This window comes from Anoplophora glabripennis, unplaced genomic scaffold (genome assembly GCF_000390285.2).
Source record: "Anoplophora glabripennis isolate ALB-LARVAE unplaced genomic scaffold, Agla_2.0 scaffold197, whole genome shotgun sequence".
Classification (NCBI taxonomy): domain Eukaryota; kingdom Metazoa; phylum Arthropoda; class Insecta; order Coleoptera; family Cerambycidae; genus Anoplophora; species Anoplophora glabripennis.
In genome coordinates, this window is record NW_019416387.1 from 558,670 (window position 1) to 580,922 (window position 22,253).

The 22,253-nt window shown below is 34.4% G+C and overlaps 2 protein-coding genes across 3 annotated transcripts in view; one reads left to right on the forward strand and one right to left on the reverse strand.

Moving 5' to 3' along the window:
* Positions 1 to 1,777: 1,777 nt before the first annotated feature.
* Positions 1,778 to 16,054, reverse strand: LOC108904882 (zinc finger protein 665). Of its 2 annotated transcripts, none has more exons than XM_018707592.1 (11): positions 15,779 to 16,054; positions 15,411 to 15,725; positions 15,238 to 15,357; positions 15,081 to 15,185; positions 14,888 to 15,023; positions 14,206 to 14,827; positions 6,579 to 6,751; positions 6,288 to 6,501; positions 6,048 to 6,211; positions 5,813 to 5,993; positions 1,778 to 2,081 (listed from the first exon to the last, which is right to left on the reverse strand). In XM_018707592.1, the coding sequence occupies exons 1-11, from the start codon at positions 15,896 to 15,898 to the stop codon at positions 1,859 to 1,861; spliced, it is 2,373 nt and encodes a 790-aa protein (XP_018563108.1). In that variant the 5' UTR covers positions 15,899 to 16,054; the 3' UTR covers positions 1,778 to 1,858. The 2 variants fall into 2 exon arrangements, with proteins under 2 accessions (XP_018563108.1, XP_018563107.1); XM_018707591.1 differs by having other exon boundaries at positions 14,888 to 15,026.
* A 617-nt stretch (positions 16,055 to 16,671) lies between these two features.
* Positions 16,672 to 22,253, forward strand: part of LOC108904884 (zinc finger protein draculin-like) — a 10,129-nt gene continuing 4,547 nt past the window's right edge. Inside the window, exons 1-5 of the mRNA XM_018707593.1 lie at positions 16,672 to 16,916; positions 16,966 to 17,107; positions 17,157 to 17,505; positions 17,577 to 18,068; positions 19,713 to 20,078. Of these exons, the coding sequence (XP_018563109.1) occupies positions 16,791 to 16,916; positions 16,966 to 17,107; positions 17,157 to 17,505; positions 17,577 to 18,068; positions 19,713 to 20,078 (1,475 nt within the window). The 5' untranslated portion in view covers positions 16,672 to 16,790. The remainder of the gene's footprint in view (positions 16,917 to 16,965; positions 17,108 to 17,156; positions 17,506 to 17,576; positions 18,069 to 19,712; positions 20,079 to 22,253) is intronic.

The window sequence follows — 22,253 nt, forward strand, 5'->3', positions numbered from 1 at the left end:
AATTACGATCATGGTTTACTATACTCATACATAACATTTTAACCGAACAATCGTTTATATCGCAAGTGTTACAGATAGAATTAAATGTCTTGCACATAAAAGCACATATTAGCTTTGTCCTGTACAAAGGGTCTCACCGGGTTTCCATTTTGGAAACGGTTGCATAATCAGGGGACCAACATTATGCCTCTAAAAAATCAAAGCTTACATGATTAATTTTCGAAATATTTGAAGAAAAAAACGAAAATTTGTAAATCCGTTTTTGTTTAATTTCAGCCTTGTTTGAGGTGATATTGAAAAAAGAACACTTTCTCATGGCCACTTTTTGCCCTCTATCGAATGGCATAATCAATTTTTATATGTAAAGTTTCGCCTCTCCAGGACCATCAACTTAATTTTTTTAAATACGACTAGAAATTTTTATTACATTTTTTGCAAGCCTTCATGACCCCCAATACTGTACTGCCTCAGCTCGAACCAGATTCAGACGTTTTGTCTCGAAAAATTCATCTTCAGTGTATTCGTTCCAATTTTATCTAAATTTTTTATTTAGATTTCTATGTTTATTGAATTATCGTACACTGTAAGTGTCGTTAGACCCCGTGAAATTCATCTAGTTTTTTAAACTATTACCACCATGCGTTACAATAAAACATTTATTATTATTAACTTTTACCATCAATTGGTCAAACATGACTCAATAAGTTGTTGGTCAAAACTAAAATTACAATTTTAATTTTACTATAACAAATTAATTTTTAAAAATGCATATGAACAACCAAAACGCCAACTGAATATTATTCTTTAAAAAATTTCAGTAAATGTTCTAAAACATTTTCGTTTTGGCAAAGATTGAAAATGCAGATCAGCGTAATATTATCTGAATTTATCATATCTGTAACCGCAACTGTGAAAGAGCATGTCAGATGTGTTTGTATGAATATCCTGAAAAAAATAGATCGGAATTTGTTTGAATTTTGAGCACTCGATAAGCTTAGAAATAACTATGGACACGGGAATAAAACTCTAAGAATGTTTTATTTTAATGTGTGGTGGTAATAGTTTAAATAACCAGATGGAATTCACAGGGTCTAACGACACTTACAGTGTGCGATAATACAATAAACAAAGAAATCTAAATAAAAAATTGAGATAAATTTGGAACGAATACACTGAAGATGAATTTTTCGAGACAAAACATCTGAATCTGGTTTGGGCTGAGGCAGTACAGTATTGGAGGTCATGAAGGCTTGCAAAAAATGTAAAAAAATTTCCAGTGTGGTATTTAAAAAAATGAAGTTGATGATGGTCCTGGAGAGACGAAACGTTACATACAAAAATTGATTATGCCATTCGATAGAGGGCAAAAAGTGGCCGTGAGAAAGTGTTCTTCTTTTTTCAATATAACCTCAAATAAAGCTTAAATGAAACAAAAACGGATTTCCAAAATTTCGCTTTTTTTCAAAAATTTCGAAAACTAATCACGTTAGCCTTGATTTTTTAGAGGCATAATGTTGGTCTCCTGATTACGCATTTAAGCCAGTTTGTATCTCTTACCGTTTTGAAGATTCCTGTAGTGAGAAGTGAATTTGTAACAGCCTGTATACCGAAAAATATTCAATGGAAGGTTCTTACTGAACCATCACAGGTTCATAGACTACGATAATATTCCCGATAAGGATCAGACAGCCTTTTAGTATACTTTTCTATTAAGTGTTGTTGCTATTTTTGCTTCCTTTTTTTCATATGTCATAAAAAATTTGAACGCTATTAAATATAAAATAGTTTATTTACAATTTTATTAAAAGTAAACTATAACTTACATTAACAATTATGATATATGCGATATAAGAGGATTTCACAACAGGAATTCTTCCAAAGCACTAGACAGAACTATTTGTTTCTCTTTTTCCACGACATCTTGAGGAATATGCTGCTCAGACATGTGGTGCTTCAACAAGTATTTACTGCAGAATAGCTCCTTGCACACCGTGCACTCGTATTTCTTGGATTCTTCGTGAACGGCCATATGCGCCTCCAATTTTGCCTTGTTATCCATCCGCTTCCAGCAAATCGTGCAACTGTGGTGAAAAGAGTAAGTACTATTACAAACTCTTACAAATTAATTTATCGTTTATTATGTTTACCACTATCTTGGTAAATTACTGCTAATGTAGTCATTTCCCATTTTTTTTTTTTAATTTTCAAAATATTTGCTTAAAATATTTAACAGACGTTATTTCATCATTTTCGTTCGTAATTTTTGGTCTTCCTGAACAAAAAAAACGTACAAACCATTTCATTCCGAATTACTGAAATGAATGATATAGTCCATGGATGTTAAAAGCATTAGCATTAGAACTATTTTTTTTTTAGTAACTAAAGACAAATAAATACATAATTTTATTCCGAGTTCGTAGCCTATAGTTAGTTCATCAATAAGGTGCGATATTTGCATTGAAGTTTCGCCACGATCTAGTACGTAAGCAACTAGCAGTTACTATTGGTTGTTGTTGGCACTGTCAACTTACCAACAGAATGAAATTAAATATAATGAAAGTTCCTACTTCTAAAAATGTTGTGCCTAGTTTACAACGTTTTCTCTTAGCTGATTTGTTAATTCAAAAAAATTGGACAACGCAATTGGCTATTATTTGATTGTGGTTCGAAATTATAGTATAAAAGACTATACTGTGTATATAATTTTGAGAAATTTTAATTGAAATACGAAAATTAAAAACACTCGAGGTCTATAGTATCCCACTAGTATATTCAGGGTGTCTCATAATTAGTGTCCAATAATTTATCACTCGATTCTATTGCCAAAAATAAGAATATTTTTTTCATATAAACATGGGTCGAGAAACACTTCCTAAGACTCCTCCTGAATGGAGCCTGAAAAATTTTATATATTTTTTTAATATTTCCAAAACGGGTTCAAGGAAAATTATGAATTTTGAACCATGAACACTCATAAATTTTTGATAAATTTTAGTCAGGGGTGTCTCATTTGGGGGGGCCTTACTTTTTTGCTTATCGAAATTTTCAAATTCAGATGCCAACATATAATAGAACCAAAAATGGTACTCTTTATTTCTTTCGATAAAATAATCCGTTTCCAAGAAAAATGGATCCAAGCATTTCTTTACATTACCTTAATAAATTCAAAAGAAAATTCTTGAATAGCTAAAATGGGTACATTTACCATTATGAATTTTGATTGGTCATCATAGCATTATACATTGTAATAAACAACGTGGAAAGTCCTTAGAACAGTTTGTGACGTACGTCCCAAAAGGGGGATAGGGGGGCTCGGGTAAAATTTGCCCCAAATATTTTTCATGTAATCATTTTCAAATTTAAACAGTAAAATTTGATGAATCTGAGTTTTCTGTGAAAAAATGGTAATGTTGTTTTATATCGAAAAAGTTATCCATTTTCGAGAAAAATGGGTTTAAATATGTTATAACCCTTTCCAAAGTGTGCTTTTCTAAGCACTTTTCACGTTGTTCATTACAATGTATAATGATATGATGACATCAAAATTCATAATGGTACATGTACCCATTTTAGTTATTCAAGAATTTTTTTTTTTTATTTTATGAAGGTAATGTAATGCAATGCTTGGATCCGTTTTTCTCTGAAATGGAGCATCTTATCGAAGGAAATAAAGAGTACCCTTTTTGTAGAGGAAATAAAGGTCTATCATATGTTGGCATCTGAATTTGAAAATTTCGATAAACAAAAAAATAGGGGCAAATTTTAACAGATGACCCCCCAAATGAGATGCCCCTGACTAAAATTTTTCAAAAATTTTATGATGAACTATTTCAACTTTTAATGAGTATTCATGGTGTCAAAATTCATTCAACCCATTTTGGAAATATTAAAAAAATTAATTTTTTGAGGCCCCATTCAAGGGGACGTAGCTCCCTTAGGAAGCATTTCTTGTCCCATATTTATATGAAAAAATATTCTTATTTTTGGCAATAGAATCAAGTGGTAAATTATTGGACACTAATTATGAGACACCCTGTATAAAAAAGTGCTCTTTATCGATTGGGATTCATTTGCAATTAAAGTGGCTTTCCTGAAATCAAATCTGAAATTTTGCTAATTTGTCTGGGTGATTCCCATATTTTTTTTATAGCTTGGAAATCTTGTTTTTTCTGTCACATGCCATTTTTCAAATAACTTAAAAATAATAAACTCGAAAAGATTCGAAATATAAATTTGATCATGCAAACTTTGTTATTTGCTCTAAAATCTGCTGGAATTGCTAAAAGTATTTGAAAGAGGCAGCACACTGCAAATCGAATTTATATTCTTTGTTTCTCATTTTTATACATTTGCTTATTTTTACTCAAATGACACAGTTTTTTAAAAATTCATAACACATTTCTTTTTGGCCTGTGGATTCGGATTCAGCATCAAAAAATACGCACAAGATCTATGTACTCATGTCTCTGGTACAGAACTTTTTTTTGTGGGGCTGTATAATTATTGTAGAGTTAAAAACAAAATCTTAAATTTGAAAACAAACGGACATTACTTATCCTAGTCGAGGAAATAAAGCAATAAAAAACGGCGATTCGTTAGAGCGTCCAGAAAGTTTGTGACCCTATGTGATCAATGAAAAATTAAAATTGCATTGGTGCATAAGAAAAATGCATTTTTAAAATTGCATCTCGAAGAGTTAAAATATGAAAAATTTATAACTTCTTAAAATATTAACGGAAATGAGTTCAATTTTGCTACTCGGGGGTTTTTGGGGTCGCTGAACACGAATATCACGACGGCAACGGTCTCCGAGGTATCTAATGCCCAGGGTGGCCGGTTTCCACGTCGTCTCCTGGAGTTTTATGGAAATTCATTATAAACTTTGATGAAACTCGTTAGCTCGGTGTTTTTGAGGTCGTTGAACACGAATATCACGACGGCAACGGTCTCCGAGGTACCTAGTGCCCAGGGTAGCCGGTTTCCATGTCGTCTCCTGGCGTTTTGTGGAAATTCGTTATAAACTTAGCCGAAACTTTTACCTTGGGGTTTTTGAGGTCGCTGAACACAAATATCACGACGGCAACGGTCTCCGAGGTACCTAATGCCCAGAGTGGCCGGTTTCCATGTCCTCTTCTGGCATTTTATGGAAATTCATTATAAACTTAGCCGAAACTCGTTATCTCGGGGTTTTTGAGGTTGCTGAACACAAATATCATGACGGCAATGGTCTCCGAGGTATCTAGTGCCTAGGGTGGCCGATTTCCACGTCGTCTCTTGGAGTTTTGTGGAAATTCGTTATAAACTTGGCCGAAACTCGTTACCTCGGTGTTTTTGAGGACGAACACACACAAGACTGAACACGAATATCACGGCGGCAACCGAGTAGCAAAATTGAACTCACTTCCACAATATTTTCCGAGTTATAAATTTTTTTATATTTTAACTCTTCAATATGCAATTTTAAAAATGCATTTTTCTTATGCACCAATGCAATTTTCATTTCACAAACTTTCTGGACGTTCAAACGAATTGAACGCAAAAAAATTGCATCACGATCCATCTTACTGCCCAGATTTCGGAGGTTCAGTGCTTCATTTCCTCGACTATCTCCCAACTTAATAGATTTATCTACATTAAAAAATAATATGGTAGTTATTTATAGATTATTTTATAGAATTTTATGTGTAGAACAGAATTTTATTTATGGGAACGACCTTATAAATATAGTTAGCGTGCAGCTGCTAAAAACCCCATTGCCGAGAGAAATATTTGACGGTTTTATGTAAAATAAAAAACACCAACTTTTACTCACCTAAAATCAAAGTTGGGGTCCGCGTGCCTTTTTTGATGTCGGAATCTGGTCCCGGTATTGGCGAATGTCATGTTGCAAAACTTGCATTTGTATCTTATGCTCTTTACGTGGCTCATAAGATGGGTTCTTAACAGGTACACATTTTTAAACACTTTCAAGCAATATTTACACTTCACTGGCTCTGAAAACGGGAAAAAATCAGAATTGTACGGATTTTCACGATCATCGTACTCACTAGGATCGATTTTTACGGAATAGTTGTATTTTTTCTTTCCATAAGCGCGTCCCATGGAGCTAGAACCCGCGTGCTTATTCATATGACGCCTGTAGTAATCGCTTCGACTGAAGCCTTTCCCGCAGATGTTGCACTTGTGTGCGTAATCGTCGGAATGTTTCAAACTGCAACAGGCAGGAAAGAATGAACGTGGAACAGAACATTTTTTAAGTCTTCATTTTTGTAGCGAATGGTACTTACTTGTAATGGTTAACCAGTGCCGAGTTGGTCCTTACTTTGATGCCGCATATGGAGCAAATAATGTTTTTCTCCACGTGAGAGGAAGAGATGTGAATTTTCAAGGAGTGCGACGTTAAAAACGTTTTTGGGCACATGTGACATATGTAGTTCCTGGCACGTTGTCCGTGAATTGCTACGTGTGCTCTCCAAGTCTGACGATTTGAAAGTAACTTGCCTAGAAATAAAATATGAAATAAACTTCAACCCTACGTTTCATTATTTATGGTTAACAAATTTGGATCGAATACGAACCACAAGTAGGGCATAGATGGGTCTGTTCCGTTTTGCTTTTGTTTTCGTCCTCACCCTGATGGTTAGCATAGTGCAACTTAAATGTATGAATGCTTACGAAACTTCTTCCACACTGGTCACACACGATGCTTCGATGGTATTTCAAATGTTTTCTCATCCCCTCTTTGTTTAGCCTGGAATTTGTAACAGTAATGGGGTATTTGCGTTAACAAAAAATGTGTATTTTATTTAAATTCCTGATTTTAAACATTTTTTATTCACTACTAAAGTACTAGTAATCGTCAGTGACCAACTACTTGGCAATTTTAACGTATTTTCTTTGTATTAACGATTTTCTGACCTCAGGCGACAAAACCGAGTAAATATCAACCACATTTGATTCTTGCAGCAGTGGTTTAGCAAGAACTGTTAACTTATCCGACTATTACTAGCTATATTTCTTGTTTCCACACTGTTAGCACCCGAGTTGTATGTTGCCAGTAGTTATACAGGGTGATTCACAAATGGTGACCAAAAATGAAACCGCGTATTCTTTGGTGAATTTTAAGGGGAGTATTTTCTATAAAGTTTTTATTTATTTATTTATTTATTTATTTATTTAGAAATTACAATATCCAACGGGACAAAGTCCCAATTATAGGATAAGGTAAAACAGAAAACCTTAACTAAATTTTAAAAGAAAAAGACAAACTAACATTAAATATAAAAATATAAATACTACATAACATAGAGCAATCAAAATATAAAATCCAGACAAAAAACTTAAGGATAAACAATAACAGACAGATAAAACAAATAAGCTAACAAACATATACAAGATAAGGATTACATTTACTAGACAAACAATTTTTTTATGTCATTCATACAATGAAAAAATATATCAAGTCGATCTTCATACTTCTGGTAATTGGAAATCATTTGATATAGGGGAGATGCTATTAGTAAGTTGGTACGAGGTGTGGGTAATTGTAAAACGGAGTGAAATCTAGAATTAAGTCTAGGAACATGATATAAAATCCTTGAGACTAACGAGTCTGCATTTAACGTGTTATTTATGATTTTAAAAAGGAATATAATTGAAAACATAATTCGCCTACGACAGAGACTATTAAAATTAAAACAAGAAAGCAATAAATCTTGAGGTGTACCACGAGGAGGATAAAATCCATAACTAATAAAATGAATAGTCTTTAAAAATCTCCGTTGTACTTTCTCTAAATGAATATTATAGATATTATAAATGGGACTCCAAACAACCGATGCATATTCAAGTTTGCAACGCACAAATGCTGCATACAATATATTTAGAATCTTTACGTTCTGAAAGTCCTTAGAATTACGCAAAATAAAGCCTAAATTCCTATAAGCAGATTTGGTTACTAAACTAATGTGGTCGTCAAACGATAATCTGGTATCGAAAGTAACACCAAGGTCAGTAAATTGCGTAACTCTATTTAAAAAAGATTCACCAATTTTATAATCAAAATCTAGATTAGTTTTGCGTCGACTGTAAGTCATAAATTTACATTTACTTACATTCAGAGGTAGATTATTACATGAACACCAATTGTGTAATCTGTCAAGATTATCTTGTAATGTAGTACAGTCAGTAGATGATTTAACTTCCAAGAATAACTTCAGGTCGTCCGCATATAGTAAATAGTTGACATCGAGGCATTCAGTTAAGTCATTAATAAAAATAATAAATAACAGTGGTCCCAGAATTGACCCTTGCGGAACTCCTGAAGATTGATGGAATTTACATGATTGAAAGCCTCGATACTGCACAAATTGGTACCTATTACTAAAATAGGATTTAAACAGAGTTAATAGAGCAGGAGATATACCATAAGACTCCAATTTCAAAGTTAATAAATTGTGATCAAGCCGATCGAAAGCTTTAGAAAAGTCGGTATACACAACATCAACCTGACTTCCTGCATCCAAAGCTTCAGCAATAAATTGGGTTTTCTCAACTAGATTTGAGGTAGTTGAACGACCACTCATAAATCCATGTTGGTACGGAGATATAGATTTTTCAATATGAAAATAAAGTCGATTGTGTAAGATAATTTCTAGAATTTTTGAAAAGTTACTTATAATAGCTATGGGCCGATAATTAGTTATGTCGTTTTTAGTCCCTTTTTTATAAACGGGGCATATTCGCGACTCTTTCCATACTTGTGGATATTCTTTATACTTAATTATAGAATTAAATATGATTTTTAAAGGTTTTGCAAAAATTGTTTTACAGTCTTTTATTAAAAATGCAAGAATTAAATCAGGCCCCATTGTAAAATTACCCTTCATTCTCTTAATTGCATTTATTATGTCATCTTCGGTAACCTCAAAAACACAAAGAGTATTGGAGCCAACAGAGGGCAATGTGGGCGAAGAACTATTAACATTGTGACTAGGTAAAAAAGAATCCGAAAAAATTTTTTTTATCTAGGACGTTTCATTAAAAAGAGACAGGGTGTTCAACCTTCAAAAAACATTTTTAATTTTTTTAAATAATTTAAAAAGTAGTAAGTGAAATAATTTGAAATTGGGCCCATGTATTTATGTAAATACCGTCCAAAATCTGAGGGCTTTTCCTAAAATTTATAGCTCCAGTGACGGAAATACCTGGTATCAGTGGCGTATTTTTCTAAATAAAATAGTAAGTCACTGCTTTACGGTAACAAATTACTACTCTCTTATGTTTTTTGAAAAAAGCCTGATTTTCGAGTAAAACAAAAAATGAACTGAGAACACACTTCGATATTCGATTATAATGCTTTTTAAAATTACATAGTGAGCTGCGATAGCAACTTTGACATTCTGAGCAGTTAGAAGAAAGAATAATGCTTTTCATCAGATCCAAGCAATAATAAAGGACCCCGCACAAAAATGGAAATTGGGTCCCACTAGATTTGGCTGGAATTGTGATATGTTATAGTTCTCGACATTCTGATTAAAAATTGTCACGGGCCCAAAATGATCATATGGATAGTTTCAGATATATAGAGGGGGAAAGTGTGTGATATTGGCTATGGGCCTAAGTAACCGTCGATTCTGCGAACTCTCGAATGACTGTTAGTTAATGATTCAACCTAAAATCTATAAAGTCTATAGACTTCGATAGCATCAGATCGAGATAAATGAACCCCGTACTTATAAAAGCCGTGTCAAGGGCCCAACAAAAACATGTGTTGAAAAAGTTAGTTCTACATATACATGTTTACAAAAATGTAACCAATATGAAAGACCATACGCTGTGAAGATGCCTCGCCGGCCGCGTTGACTACGGCATCAAACCTCGATACTAGTCATTCCGCACTAGCTCGAGTTCCGTATCTAGCCAGTCTACGAGCATCATCGCTGACGCTCTCAGCGCTTTCATAAAAAGAATTCGTACTCTCGCAACGCTTTTGGTTTTTAACATAAATAAGATTTTTAATTTCAAAGCGACTACTCCACTTCCCGATTCCTACCTTGAAAAAATAATAAACAAACAAAAAAGAAAGATAAGCAAATAAAAATCAAAAGAGAGGTGCAAAAAGAATAGAAACAAAACAAAAACAAAATAACAACAAATAAAAAGAATAAAATAAAATAAAAAGAAAAGAGTCATACCGACACCCCAAATATTATAGAAAAAAAATAATAATAAAGAAAATAACATTCTTAGAGACGACCTATGGAGAGCCAGCTGAGAATGTCAACCCAGGACTTTCCAGAAGGCCGTAGAAGAAGACAGGTAGTCTAAAATCATGTAATTAGAAAGGTCCTGACAGGCGCCCCTCTATAATTACGCAATTCTTCATTCATCTTGACAGTGTATGGTCTTTCATATTGGTTATATTTTTGCAAACATGTATATGTAAAACTAACTTTTTCTACACATGTGCTTGTTGGGCCATTGACACGACTTTTATAAGTATGGACTTCATTTATCTCGATCTAATGTTATCGAAGTCTATAGACCGTCATTTTTAGGTTGAATCATTGACTGACAGTCATTATACATCTAAACACATTACTTTGAGAGTCCGAGAATCCTGAGTTACTTAGGCCCATAGCCAATATCACACACTACCCCCCTCTATATCTCTGAAACTATCCATAGGATCACTGTGGGCCTGTGACAACTTTTGATCAAAATGTCGAGAACTGTAACATATCACAATTCCAGCCAAATCTAGCAGGACCCAATTTCCATTCATTTTGTGCATGATCCTTTTTAACACATTACATTTTCGTTACTAAAAAGATGTGGGCCTGTGTTCGTGGAAATGGAGGTATTGTTGAGCATGTACTCAAATAAAATCATTAAAATGATGACTAATGTTATTAATTTCATTATTTGAATAAATTACCAAATGATTAATGTTTGTCATGTCATTTAAGTAAAAGTTTTTTCAGTTGGTTTTTTAAGATTTACTCGAAAATCAGGCTTTTTTCGAAAAACATAAGAGAGTAGTAATTTGTAGAAAATTGAAAGATAAATCTGAAAATACTTGGTTGTTACCGTAAAGCAGTAGCGTATTATTTTATTTAGAAAAATATATCACCGATACCCTGTATCTTCGCCACTGGAGCATTTACATTTTAGCACGTAGATTTTGCACAATGTTTACATAAATACATGTGCCCAATTTCAAATTCTTTCGCTTACTAGTTTTTTAAAAATATTTTTTGAAGTTTAACACCCTGTATCTTTTTAACCAAGCGTCCTAGATAAAAACTTTATAGGAAAATTCACCAAAGAATACGAGGTTTTATTTTTGGTGACCATTTGTGAATCACCCTGTATATATATATATATATATATAAATCAATCATATAAAATTAATTGATTGATTTTGTATGACAAAACAACAAAAAGCAACAACAAAATTAAACTGGGAATACTACGTACAAAATAAAAACTATTATGATATGTCCAGTTCTGTACGAAAGGCTGTCTTTGGCGGGAATTGGCATTTTGACTAATAGATTCACAGCCACATGTGCTTGATCATTGTTTACACCAATGGAATAAGTAAGTTGGCTGTGCAACTAATTTGATATGTCAATAAAGCGGTACAGGGGCAAAAAAAAAGAAATAGTCAACATTAATTCGGCGAAACAAGAAAGACCAAACGCTTCATTTTATTGCAATGATTTTAATTTAGTTTTACGAGGTGTAGGTAATTTTGTGACTTTCTACATAAAGTATGTTTTTCTGCAATGGAAATAGAATTCATAGAGCACATGTTGCGTAAGTTTGATTTTATACTAAAATTTAAAGTAGTATTTAGTGAAACATATTGGTATAGCATAAGTGTATAGCCTTATAAAGCTATTTATTTCAATGTTTAGTGACCGCAAGATATATTTGTTTTCACTGTTAAATTTCTGTGTAACATTATGAAAAAGCATTTACATACACAGTCCGGCTATCGTTTTAAAACTGATTTTATTGTGGCGAAGTGTGTGATGCTATCTATGTGCGTTTAACAGAACTACGTAGTGAGAAGCCTTCTAAGCAACTAAAAAAAATCTCCCGTCCCCGCGCAAGCGGGATGAAATAAAACATTGAACCTGTGCGCTCTGCACTATAATCTAATTNACAGTCTTTTATTAAAAATGCAAGAATTAAATCAGGCCCCATTGTAAAATTACCCTTCATTCTCTTAATTGCATTTATTATGTCATCTTCGGTAACCTCAAAAACACAAAGAGTATTGGAGCCAACAGAGGGCAATGTGGGCGAAGAACTATTAACATTGTGACTAGGTAAAAAAGAATCCGAAAAAAAATTTTTTATCTAGGACGCTTCATTAAAAAGAGACAGGGTGTTCAACCTTCAAAAAACATTTTTAATTTTTTTAAATAATTTAAAAAGTAGTAAGTGAAATAATTTGAAATTGGGCCCATGTATTTATGTAAATACCGTCCAAAATCTGAGGGCTTTTCCTAAAATTTATAGCTCCAGTGACGGAAATACCTGGTATCAGTGGCGTATTTTTCTAAATAAAATAGTAAGTCACTGCTTTACGGTAACAAATTACTACTCTCTTATGTTTTTTGAAAAAAGCCTGATTTTCGAGTAAAACTTAAAAAACGAACTGAGAACACACTTCGATATTCGATTATAATGCTTTTTAAAATTACATAGTGAGCTGCGATAGCAACTTTGACATTCTGAGCAGTTAGAAGAAAGAATAATACTTTTCATCAGATTCAAGCAATAATAAAGGACCCCACACAAAATTGAAAATTGGGTCCCGCTAGATTTGGCTGGAATTGTGATATGTTATAGTTCTCGACATTCTGATTAAAAATTGTCACGGGCCCAAAATGATCCTATGGATAGTTTCAGATATATAGAGGGGGAAAGTGTGTGATATTGGCTATGGGCCTAAGTAACCGTCGATTCTGCGAACTCTCGAAGTAATGTGTACAGATGTATAATGACTGTTAGTCAATGATTCAACCTAAAAATGACAGTCTATAGACTTCGATAGCATCAGATCGAGATAAATGAACCCCGTACTTATAAAAGCCGTGTCAAGGGCCCAACAAGCACATGTGTTGAAAAAGCTAGTTCTACATATACATGTTTACAAAAATGTAACCAATATGAAAGACCATACGCTGTGAAGATGCCTCGCCGGCCGCGTTGACTGCGGCATCAAACCTCGATACTAGTCATTCCGCACTAGCTCGAGTTCTGTATCTAGCCAGTTTACGCGCATCATCGTTGACGCTCTCAGCGCTTTCATAAAAAGAATTTGTACTCTCGCAACGCTTTTGGTTTTTAACATAAATAAGATTTAAAGTAGTATTTAGTGAAACATATTGGTGTAGCATAAGTGTATAGCCTTATAAAGCTATTTATTTCAATGTTTAGTGACCGTAAGATATATTTGTCTTCACTGTTAAATTTCTGTGTGACATTATGAAAAAGCATTTACATACACAGTCCGGCTATCGTTTTACAACTGATTTTATTGTGGCCAAGTGTGTGATGCTATCTATGTGCGTTTAACAGAACTACGTAGTGAGAAGCCTTCTAAGCAACTAAAAAAAATCTCCCGTCCCCGCGCAAGCGGGATGAAATAAAACATTGAACCTGTGCGCTCTGCACTATAATCTAATTATCGATCAACTGTACACGGTCTGCCAACATTAATAGTTGACCGACGATCAGACTGTAACGCAGATACCACAACCTCCCGGCCATCCCGAACCACACGAACACAATCGGATGTGATACACACTCACCATATGCCGTTTGCAACAGTTGATACATTTCCATGGCTGTTTAATCGGCTTGAAAGCAGAATTTGGTTGTTGTTCACTGTTCAATGTGCGTTTTCATAACAACTATCAAAAATTCGCTTCATGAAAAACATTATAATTTCGTGATAGATACACGTATACCAATGAAACTTTGTTGTCGCTCGGAAGGTTTCCCACTACGCAGTTCTGTTGGCTGCGCATAGATAGCGCCACTCTCTTTGCCACAATAAAATAAGTCTTAAAACTTAATAACCAAATTTTGTAATGTATACGAATCAAGAAAGATGCATGTCTCTAAATAAATATGACTTCCATTTAAAGTTACAGCCTGAATTATTAAAAGAGCTTTACTCACATCTCGTCGCAGAATCGGCATTTCCTGAATGAACAATCGGAGCTCTTCTCATATTTCTTAAAGTGTTCCAAAAACACCTCCCGCTTTTTAAATTCCTTGCCACATTTTTCGCACTTGAAGGGTTTTTCGATCTTGTGCATTTGACGCAAGTGTTCTACCAACAACAGGCCGGTAATCGTCTTAGTGTCACAAAAGGGACATTGGAATATTTTCTTGTGATCTTCATCCTCATCCTCTTGGTCACTTTGTAGTTCCTGTATAGTGTGGGCTTTTTGGAAATGTATCATCAGCAGTTTCGGATTCTTTAACAGGTCCTTGCATTCTGAACACTGAGACGATGAGTTACCCAAGAGAATAATTCTTTTATACCCGGTACGACTGTACGGGCCGTACTCGATTAAGTTAATATTGCTCTTCGAGTAGTCTCCTAAGAACTCTTCGATTTGCTCCGATGGTTGACGGACGCTTATAATCGTATCGCGGAACTCACCTCTGAGGTTCTTAAATACGTCACTTGTTGTCACCCTTTTTGCATCTTTTATGAGACTGACAGAATCTTTTTCGGTTACCATTTCCATGTCGTTACCTTCATCGTCACTGTCAAAACCGTTAGGCAGTACGTCTGCAAGATTTTTTTCATAATTATATGTACATTATTAAGGGTAACATAAAAAGTGCATACCTGATAAATTAAGCTCTATCTCTTTCTCACTACCAGCACATTTTGAGCACTCTACTGTATTCCAGTCATTTGATGTAAATACATCTCCACAATTCCTACAAATTCTGTTTCCTACAGTTGACCCTTCCAAATTGACCTGCTGAATAAAAAATATCAATGAATTATATACTTTCGTACTTGAAATAAATTTTACATTTTTCGAATTGGTCAAATGATCTAATGTCGTTTCATTGGTTGCAGTGGAATGGTTGTTAACTGTTACTTGAGGTTGTGGGACCACACTGGTACTAACTGGCTTCTGTAATTATCAAAAAGTTAACATAACGGCTGGAAGTAATATCCCAAAATACCTTTATTTCTGGAACTATAATAAGTTGACTTTGGGAAGCATTTTGACTGCCGATCTGTCTAACGGGCATCATGTTATTTCCAAGATTAATTGTAGAATTGTTGGTTGGTTGTAATAGGATCTACAATAACTCGATAAATATTGTTACACATAATTTAATAAATTATAACTTACATTAATAGGTATGGGTTGAATTTGAATGGGTTGCAGATTTGGCACACCATTTTGGGCCCCATTTTGCTTAACTTGGGGTACACTTATATAGACAAAACTGAGTGGTGTGCTACCGACGTTACCTAAAAGATTATTATTAACATGCGGCGCACCAGTGCTAATCAAGGTTTGTTCTTTTGTATTTTGATTTAGAGTTTTCGTTTTTTCCTCTACTAGCAATTTTTCAACAGTCAGGCATTTTTCTATAAAATTTGTAAAGTTTCGTATTCGCCTGGTGCATTTACAGCAAATAAGTTCACCAACTGATGATGTGACCTACAAATATAACATTTTCAAAATTAAAAAAAAAACTATTGTTATGCTGCTACCATTCCTGGAATAAAAAGGAGTAGTATATCCCTAATAGTTCGTCCTAAGGTACTTTCTTTAGCGATATTTACGCTAGTACATTCGTCTGCATCTTCTAGACAAGTTCTGCACTTTATCATGTTAGGGATTATTTTTTCACCTTTACAATTAAATTTCAGAGTTCGATATGAGTATCAGCTTTGAAAATTTAAATTTGGGCCACAAAATTCCAAAGACTATTCACAAACACCCTAGACTGGAAACGTAAACACCAAACTGCAAAATGGCGATGCGATAAAGACAAACACTAGCGGAATGACACCATAGAACATAGATAAATTGGCGGGCCGCACATTTGAAAACAGTTCACTGTTTCCCTAGCAGGTTGCCAACACTTCATAACAAAAGTATCTAGTGCGTTTTACTGAAATTCTACCGAAAAGCTAATTACAGCCGACGGAATCGTGGATTATCGTTTATTGACCAATTAGACCATAACACTACACAGAGGAAGCACCGCTAGTTATAGTGTAAACAACGCTGTAGACTGTAGAGAGAAAGAGGCACTAGTTTGGTTAGTAGCTCTCTCGCTCTCTAATCCTTGAGGAAGAAGTTGCGTTAGCCAATTACGTGCCTGCGCAGGAGAGATAGATACTATCCAAACACAATGAACTATATCTATTCACACTGGAAAGGAATGCATATTCTTATGTTCATGAGGGCAATTTTTAAGATATGCAATCTGCCGTTCAGAGAGCTGTGCGTATCTCTCTCTCTGTTAGAGTGATTTTACATTAATATAATAGATGTCGCCCCATTCGTTTTTTTCGCGAGTGAATCATGAGAAAGATAACTATCATCATAATTCATACCATTGTCTCTGGTCATACGGGCCAGCAGACAACCAACGAAAGAAGAAGAGGGATATTTCCTTTTTTCTTTGTACCTTGGTTATGTTTTGTAGTTTTGGATAGGTTATAATTGTATTGTGTTTTGTAATTATACATAGTTTTAAAATATATTTGTTGAATTATGGAACTGATAAAGTGCAGAACATGTTTAAGACTTTCTGATAAAAATGATTGTGTGGACATTGAAAGCAGATGTTATTTGGAACAATCTATCAAGCAAGCTATATTGCGTCTAGTGCCTGAAATGGTAAATATACATTTCTTATAATGCCAGGGAATAATTTGTTTCATTCCAGGTTTTAACGATTGATGATGATGATGTGGTGTGTAGAAAGTGTTTGAGGACATTAAAAATATGTGTGAAATTTATTAAAACATGTTTAACTGTCGAGATGATTCTTGCTCATAACAAAAAGCCTTTCGACATTCCGCTAGAAGGTATTAAGCTATTTAATAAGGAAATAAATATTTAAAAATGAGTTTCTAGGATTGGATATGGAAGAAGTTAAAATCGAAATTGAAGAAATAGAGGATATGCTTGAACAAATTGATTCCGATCATAATTATTACATGAAACAAGAAATTGCTGATTCTGTTGATGATGATGATGAAAATGAAAAGGATATAAATAATGAGAATGAATCTAGTAATAGTATTGCCTCATCTTTACAAGTCCTATTTGGACAACCATCGTTACTACTTAAAAGTAATTCTGTAGAGAATATTATATTGGAAATATCTGGTTCTCCCGAAGCTTCAGAAACTGATGCTGTAAAAGTCGAAATCAATGATGGTAGAAAAGAGGCTAACTTTGAATGCTCCATTTGCCCTTTAAAGTAAGTTGACTTTGTAATAAGTAGGTAAATTTTTATTTGACCTCAAATATTAAGCAGATCAACATTTTCAGGTTCAACAGTGATGAGGAATACGAACTGCACTTGAAAACCCATATTCTGCCGTGCCCTTTTTGTGCTCAAACTTTTTCCACGGAAACGGAATATCATAACCATATTCCCCAACACAAAGAGAGCATGATCAAAATCTGCGAACTTTGCGGGAAGACATTAAAGGGGGCCAGATCGCTTAAAACGCACATGATCACGATGCATGGGTTACCATCTCTGCAAATTTGCGATAGATCTATATCAGTTAACCATCACGGCAGTGAAATTGAAAATAATTCTAATCTAGATCTTTTAATAAGCAGGCAAGAGATGTACGAAACTAGCAATAGTTTTTCCATGTCTTTGCAAGAACACTCATTATTACAAGATAATTCAACAGAGGATATTATATTGGAAATATCTGACTCTCCTGAGGCTTCTGGTGCTGTAAACACTGAAATTGATGACACTCCGGGAGATAAGTGTGTCTTTGTGTGTTCCATTTGCTGTCTAAAGTAAGTTGACTTAGTATGTATTTTTTTTCTAATATTTGCAAGTACTACAAGTCATTGTTGCTAATTTTAGCAAGTTGTTGAAACACTTCAATCGATGAATGTAAAAGATATTTATTATGATCATATCCGTATATACCTACTTGATTTTAAGAACATGCATTTTGCAGATGTGAAAATATTAACGACGTTTAATTTATATAATGATTTAGATTAGATTTAGATTTTGTTCTAAGCATCGATTTAATAAAAAAAAATAAATTCACGCCGGTGAACAATATACATTCTGTCAAATAAGTATCCGGAATTTGTCATTTAAATAGTCCGCTTAAAATAGATTTAAATTTCTTTTAGATGGAAAGTTGGTAGCACTGTACTCTACTCTGACGCGAAGTTTTTTGCGCGATCTATTAAGTAGTTTGTTTACAGCTGATAGCCGGTAATTTTGTGAGTCCACGTAAAGTGTGTTTCACAATTTTTACTATGGATAATGTTATTGAAGAAAAAGTTTACCTAAATTTTTGTGCTACCAACGGAATTTCTTGTGGTGAATCATTGAAAGTGTAGGGAAAGACGTATGGTAATTCAGTTTTATCGAAAACTCAAGCATACGAATGGTAGAAAGCATTGAAACATGGTTGAGAAGTGGTTGATGATTTGCCACGTTCCGGTCTTCCTCCAACGTCTTTAACTGAAGAAAACATCAAAAAAGTGAAGGAAATGGTGCTTGCAAACCGTGATTGTAGTTTGAGAGAGCTGGCATATGAATGAAACATATCTTACGATTCACTTTGCACCATTTTAGTTGATGTTTGTTGTATGAAACGTGTCACTCCACGGCTGGTTCCAACAGAGCTCTTCGAAAAAGAGCATCACACATGTTGCCGAAGACATGCTTAAGAGTTTAACATGTAAACCAGCCAACAAACTTCAGAATGGTGCTTTTCTAATGAGCCGAAACTAAAAAAACTGTGTCAAAGTCGATCAAAAATCAAAGTCATTTTGACTGTTTTCTTCGACTATCATGGCGTTGTTCGCACAGAATTTCTTCCAGATGGAGAAACGGTCAACAAAGAATATTATCTGGATGTTATGAGGCATTTGAGAGACATTATGTGCCGCAAAAAACCAGATTTATGGAAGGACAATTATGGATTTTGCACCACGATAATGCATCATCACACAAACCGATCATTGTAAATGAATTTTTGACCAAAAACTTAACGAATGTCATCGAGCAGCCACTATATTTACCAGATGTGGCCCCTGTTGACTTTTTTCCTCTTTTCCAAACTTAAATTATCAATTCGTGGAACACATTTTGAGTTGAAGCCATATAACAATAATTGTTGAAAAAACTTAAGTCCTTACCAGAATATGCGTTTAAAAGTGTTTTGACGACTGGCCAAAAAGTGTATTGCTTCAAATACAGCCCATTTTGAAGGAGGCAAAATAAATTTTGATGACGGAATATATTGTGTTTTATTGACAAATTCTGGATGCTTTTTTGATAGAATGTATTATTAACATTTGGCACTTTGATTTGCAGATAAAATACTAGCAGGTTAAAAATGGTAATACCATTTTAGCAAATAATGTGTTTCCATATTACGGCCGATTGAAAACTAAGAAATATGACCTTTTCAGATTTCGCGACGGTGAGAAATACGAGCTGCACATGGAAACGCACACCTTGGCGTGCCCGTTCTGTGGTAAAACTTTTCGCACCAAAGCTGAATACAACGACCATACATCCGAACACGAAGAGAGCCTCATGAAAATCTGCGAATTTTGTGGCAAGGCTTTAAAGGGGGCCAGATCGCTGAAAATGCACATCACCGCATTGCACGAATTACCGTCTCGGCATATTTGCGACAAATGTCCGAAGTCGTTCAAGCACAAGTACAAGGTTAACCTGCACGTGAAGGAAGTCCACGAAAAGGCCAGACAACAGCAGTGTTCGGCGTGCGGGAAGCTTTTCGTGAATTCCGAGAGGTGTAAGAGTCATTATAAGTAAGTGTATAATTTAGAGTAGTAGGCGGGAACTTTTTCTGAACGTTTTGTGGATTTTCTCAAATTTTGTGTTTCCCGAGCAATGTTTTGCATTTTAATAACTATTTTTTAAATGTTGATTTTGTAAATATTGAAAAATATGGAGCATTTAAGAGCATTTTGGGGAAATTTGGAGAATATCCAACATTTTGACGAAAATGTTTGAGAATAATGAAAATTTTCAATTTCAAAAATTATAAAACGTTTCGCGTTTTTTAATTTTATTTATTCATTTATCTCAAGTAAGGGGAACCAGTCCCGATATTAAGGTAATTATTTACTTAAAAGAAAAAAGTAATAGGGAATTGCAATAAAGTAAACATAGTAAAAAATGGAAAAAAAAACAACAATAATAGCAAAATATAGCATAATAAAACAATAAATAAATTACTAGGACTGTGAATTAATTTTGAGGGATTTTTTTGTAAATTCAAGGTTTTATTGTGAAAAACTGCGTACATTATTATTTTTCAAAGTATTTTCCATTGCTAGCCAGTACTTTTTCCCATCTTTCTGGCAGCATACGAATTCCACGTCACCAGAACAACTCGTCTTTTGATGCTATCCACCAATCGATCCAATTTTTCGTATCTTCGTAAGATTGAAAACGCTGCTTAGCCAGACCATGTTCTATGCATCGGAACAAATAGTAATCCGATGGAGCAATATCTGGTGAATATGGCGGATGGGGTGAAACATCCCATTTCAGCATTTCTGAGTATTTTTTGACTTATGAGCAACGTGGTTGAGCATTGTCATGTTGAAAAATTGCTTTATTGTGCCAGTTTGAATTACGACCGTTTTTCCTTCAGTGCATGCGTTGTTTGGTAGCATTCATCAGCGATGGTTATCTTCGGTTGAAGCAGCTCATTGTACACAACACAAATCGTCTCACCAAATACATGAGCTTCGAACCACGAATATTCGGCCTTGCTGTCAATGTTGATGTGTGACTAGGCAAATCCTACGATTTTCTGTGCTTAGTATTATCAATGCAAAAAACTTTTCTGTTTGTTGAAGCAATTGATCGCCACGGTAGCGCAGTCGGTCGAGAGTGCGGTGGCAAGCATTTCTCGGCTAGGCTTCCTACTCTGGTCCGGGTTCGATCCCCGGTGTCGGCACTGGCAATGTCGATGGATAATGGGTGTTTGTCCGCATTTTTTCAAGTGTAGCCCCCATCCGCACAAGCCTTTGGCTTTGGATTTGGGGGTTGTCTCATTTCTGTGGTGTGTTTTATGTGTTTTTTTAAAAAAAAAAAAATTGTTCATACGTGAAAAATCACCGTTTAATGTCTCAGCTTCAATTCGTATGGCACAAAATTTTCTTGCTGTTGAATCCATTTAAACGTTTAGAAACTGTTGTGCCACCAACATTCAACGATTCAGCAAGTTCCTGTTGCGTTTGACATGAATCTTGGTCATATAATGCTTCCAATTCCTCATCTTCGAACTTTTTCGGTTGACCAAGGCGTTCTTTGTCAACTGTGTTAAAATCGACACTTCTAAAATGTCGAAACCAATATTCACACTTTTTTATCGATGAAGTATGTTCACCGTAAGATTCCAATAGCATTCGATGACTTTCAGCAACACTTTGAATTAAACAGGAAAAGGGACACTTCTCGCAAATGATGTTTTGTTGGCTTGTTTTTCAACATCTTCAGAGCTGAGAAATCTCTCAAAATTAATTCACAGTCGAAGTAAAATACTGTAAAACAAAAACTAACAGATATAAGTAATGTTAATACATAAATAATATAATATAAAAAACGTGAGGCTGATAGGCCAGCCAATAGAGATTTTTTGCAGCAAATTTCATGTATTACCTTTTGAAAAATACTTAGTAATTGAAAAACCAAGTGATTTCCCCAGGCAAAGTCTTGAACAATTTTTTTTTAAACAATAAAAACTGCAAAAAATGAAATTTTTTTGTTTTTTTTTATAATATCTTGAAAAACAGTGATGGAATCGTCTTACTCTCAATAGGGCTTTTGTAGAGAATAAAAAAACCTATAAAATGGTTTTTTGTGCGACCCGATCAGTTCATTTTTTACAGAGAAAATCCGGAAAAACCTCTAAAATAGACCTTTTTTCAAAAATTCATAACTCCGTCAAATTTGAAGCTGGAAAAACAATC